The 4,273-nt window shown below is 53.7% G+C and overlaps 1 protein-coding gene across 1 annotated transcript; it reads left to right on the top strand.

The window, feature by feature from the left end:
• Positions 1-223: 223 nt before the first annotated feature.
• Positions 224-4,039, top strand: EMH_0069230 (uncharacterized protein; the record flags this gene model as incomplete). The annotated part of the gene is given in 4 exon segments (XM_038022630.1): positions 224-1,007; positions 1,268-1,958; positions 1,962-2,286; positions 2,435-4,039. Coding segments are annotated over 4 exon segments (3,405 nt in total).
• Positions 4,040-4,273: the final 234 nt, after the last annotated feature.

The raw sequence follows: 4,273 nt of genomic DNA, 5'->3' as shown, positions 1-4,273 counted from the left end.
TTTTGGCTTGCGTTGCAGGAGTAAGACTACCTTTGTGTTTGTTTCCTTTCATGGCGACCTAATCTCCAGTTTCGGGATGCAGGCCATCCTTGCGACCCGAGTAAACATTCACTGCGAAATCCTAAAGCATATGAATTTCAGTGACTGACAGGCAGAAATGTTCTCGAGTTTATAAACCACAGAACTCAGAATTGGATGCTGCGTCTGCTTCTCTCAGCTAAGCATGCGCATGGGCACAAGCGCAGAAAGCCATGTGGGGTTCGTCTACCAAAAGATTCCAAAACAAAGGCAAAAACCAACAGAGGCACAGCAGCGACACCAGCAGCAGCGAGAATTCCCGCGCACTAAGCAGAAGCTCGTGGCGCCTGTTATTGCTGACTCGGCTAATGCGGCAGCAGAGTGCAGTGGTGAAGACAACAAGCAGATACAGAGGAAGCAGTTGCAGTTGCAGCTGGTCTTGCTTCAGAGACAACTGCAGGAACTTCAGCAGCACCAGCAGCAGCGGCGACATCCCAGTAAGCTGCAGAAGCAGAGGCAACAGTTGTTGAGAGCACTAGAGGTTACAAAGGAGGAGACTCTACAAGTGCTGCAGCTGATGCTGCACCACCAGCAGCAAGGATTGCTGCTGCAGCAGCAGCTGCAGCTAGTCGCGCTGGTGCAGCAAGAGCAAGGAGAGCGTGGTGTATCGCAAGCAAAGCTTATTGAGGGAGCAGCACGGCTATTAGAGCAACAGCATCTTCAGGAACATCAGGAGCTCGTGCAAAAGCTCTCTATGCAATATTGGGAAGAGAGTTGGAGGCAACAAACGCTGCTGAAGGAAGCAACAGCAGCAGTTGCTGTGCAGAGGCTTCCCGCAGCCCCAGTAGGACGGAGCTCTGCACTCGGTAGCAAGGTGCAACAGGTGAGGCAGGAGCTGCGCGAGAAACAAAAGCAGCTGCAGAACCTGGAAGTCATGCAGCTCCAGGACGAGCAAGGGCAGAGAAAGCTGGAGCAGCATCAGCGACACGGTGGGCGGCTGGTGCACCAGAAATCACTANCAACAGCACGGAACCAACGTACAGCAGAAGCAACGACAGCAGTTGCTGTTGCTTAAGGGTATTGCCAGCAGCCGTACCGACAGAATCCTACATTCGTGAGTCCACTTGAAAGTTTTTGTCTATTAGTGACACGAAGTTTAGATGAACGGAACAATCAGGCTGATGTATTCATGATGTAGCCGCCCTTGCTAGCTCATTTGACTGGTGTATCTGTTTGATTGGTGATATAGATGCTGAAGGGATGTGGCTAAACAAGTGGATGTGCTACTGCTGTAGGATCGCCGCTGCTGGGCGGCTGCAGCAAATGGCGCAGATCTTCGCTGCAGCAGTCTCCATGCTGCCGCATCCCGTGTCTTCGCAAAAGGAGGCAATCGCAGCACGACAGCAGCAAAAAATGCCGTGCTGTTGCTCTGGGTGTTGTTATCCCGTGTACCGTGGTAACAATGAGCAACCAGCAGCGGCTGCTGCCCGCGTGGAGCTGATGAGCGCCGCTCACCCTCAGCAGCAGCTGCTACTGCTTCGCCGCATATTTTCTGCTTTTCAAGTAGACCAGCTGCTAGAACGAGGATCGCTGATGCAAGAGCAGCAGCAACAGGCAATTACAGCAGCCCGTGCAGAAGCACTCCTGGTACACTTTAGAGACGTCAGTGTCCAGGGTTCCGACATCGACGCACGCACTACACCGGCAGGAACTGCAGCAGGAAAGGAAAATGCCGCCATAAATATGCCGTACCAGTGCCCTTGTAGGCAGCAAAACCGGTGTATCGGACTCAGCAGCGGCGCCACCAACAACAGCAGTAACTGTACAGTATGCATTTGTGGGGCGGCGGCTGCTTTGGCTGACCTTTTACCCTCGATTCCCTGTTCCAGGGGTTACGGGGTGGAGCTGCAGTTTTGCTGCCAAGGGCAGCAACAGCTGCANCGAAAGAGATTATGTCGCCCCATCAGGCGTCATGGGCCATCTGCAGATTCAACGACAGCTGCTTCGACAACAGCACCAGTAACGAAGATGCCTTCTGGGCGCCTTCCCACGAAGTACGACAGCGACGCAAGAAGTAGGGGAGGAGCAGGCTGTGATACAAGCAGCAGTGTTGTGGTCATTTTGCCTTGTCTGTCTCCTCTGTGCTCCGCTTGCTGTTACGGCGATTCGCTGCTTCTCCAGCTACTGCGGTGCAGCTTCCCACTGGCGGTGCAGCAGCAACTGTTGCAGCAGGAGGTGGTCATGCAACAGCGAATGCCACTAATAACCGTAAGTGCTGAAGTGCTTTCGTAGAGGAACTTTTCCTTTCGCCTTGTTGCAGTGCGCAGTTCCTTTTTTGTAGCATGGACGCAGGGGCACTAAAGTACAGCATGACGTAGTGCTATACTTCATTACTCCTGCGGAGTGCGCGGTGCAGGTAATCGATAAACAAGAGCAACAGCAGCTGGAGCAAAAATGCATGCAAGACTGGAAAGAAGCAAAAATGGCTAACCTGGACCTATCCGCTGTGCCGGTAGCAGGGGCCCAAGCCAACATCAGAAGAGGCATGGTGGAGTGCCCTTTGGAGGATACATTTGATGCACTGCAGCTGCTGCAGCAGCAACTGCAGCAGGACCACTCTCAGCCCATGCAGGTGCAACATGAGCTTGGCTATGGTGTTACTTCGGAGACGAACTGTTTGGAGGCAGCATTTCGCCGTCATTTCGAGAAGCTTCTGGAGGTACAGAGGCACAAAATGCACCTGCGGGGCCCGGCGCGTTTAAGGGATCAAGGACAAGCGCCTGAATCAGTAGGGCACAGCGACGAGGAAGATGAGGCAATACGCCAAAAAAGAATCAACCTCTCGGTTGTTGTGTCCCCTACGTCGTGTAAACAGGAACGTGCTGGAACTCCCTTTCAGCGACAATCAAAAAGGCCGCGACGTTCTAAGACACTTCCCGGACTATCTGAGAGTTTACATGTAGTAGCAGACGCAGCATTACCGACTATAGGGGATGGCTCAACAGCATCAGCTGGGAGTGACTTCAGCAGTGCCTGCTGCAATGAAGCAAGAGTGCCCGTCACTATTTCAGACGATGCCGACGGATCAAAGGCAACGGTGGCGATACGGCTGCACCCCCATGAGGCGCAGCTGCTGCGCGCATGTGCAGTTGCCGCAGTGAAGCCGACCAAGTTTTCATGCAAGAGGGCTCTGCAGCTTCTAATGCAGCAGCGTCGGCTGCTACAGCAGCACCAGAGTGAAGGCGACAAGGTGGAGTATGTGTCTCCACGGACGGCCGGTCGGGACGAGCGCAGATGGGTACCTAACACGGCATCGAGTCTCCAGTTGATGTCAAGTAATGCAACGTGGTCGGCGTTTTCTGACTCTGATTGCTGCAGTACCCACAGTAGCCGATCCACGTGTACCAGTAGAAGCGGAAAGGGGACGGCTGGTCGACGTTCAGCGCTCATAGCTGTGGCGGAGGAGCAGCTGCAGCAGGTCAGGAGGCACTTGGTGGAAACGCAGACAGCGTTGAGACAGCAACTGCTTCTGAAGCTGCTGCAGAGGGACTTTTCCGACCATCGTGTCACAAACGCATCAAGCATGGAGAAGGGCACAGTCCCCGTGGCCAGCAGCAGCTGCAGCTGTTCTCCGCAGCTGCATCTAGAGCAGCAGGAGGTACTCTTTAAGGGGGGCAAGGGCAGCTGCATGTGGTGGAGACAGTATTACATGCTCCTCGGCGAGCTTGCAGTATTGAAAGAAAAGGCCCTCTACAAGGCGATCGACATCTGCCTACAGGAACAGCAGTCTCCCGTCTCGCAGGCGCTGCGGGGGACGCAGCAGCAAGTGCAGCAGCAGCAACTGCAACGGCCTCGTGAAGAGCAAGTTAAAGGAACGTCTGTTTCGGCGAACAAAACATTAGTAGCGGACGGGGATGAGCCAAACATCCTCAAGACCAGCGGCATGGGTTGTCGGTTGTCAGACCCTCTGCTGCAGTCGCCATTGGCTCCTCGGAAACGCCGGTCTCAGGGGGGATTTTGAATGCATGAATGCTTCTCGAGCAAACGCATTGAGGGATGATTATTTACGGTTAAAGACTCGGCAAAGTGCCTCCTTTAACGTCTTAGTAAGCGTACATACTCATGGAAATGCCTGTCGTTNGTCGTTTTTGCTGCAACTACAGAAGGTTCGAGCTGCTAGATTAAGCGGTAACTTGATTCTTGTTTGCTCTGGTAGCATTGGTCGTCTATTCACTACAGGAGGTTTGCAGGTGCT

Source organism: Eimeria mitis, genomic scaffold (assembly GCF_000499745.2).
Source record: "Eimeria mitis Houghton genomic scaffold, Emh_scaff3755, whole genome shotgun sequence".
NCBI classification, from domain to species: Eukaryota; Apicomplexa; class Conoidasida; order Eucoccidiorida; family Eimeriidae; genus Eimeria; species Eimeria mitis.
Note: the sequence above shows the minus strand (reverse complement) of the source record. Positions and strands in the feature narration are given on the sequence as shown.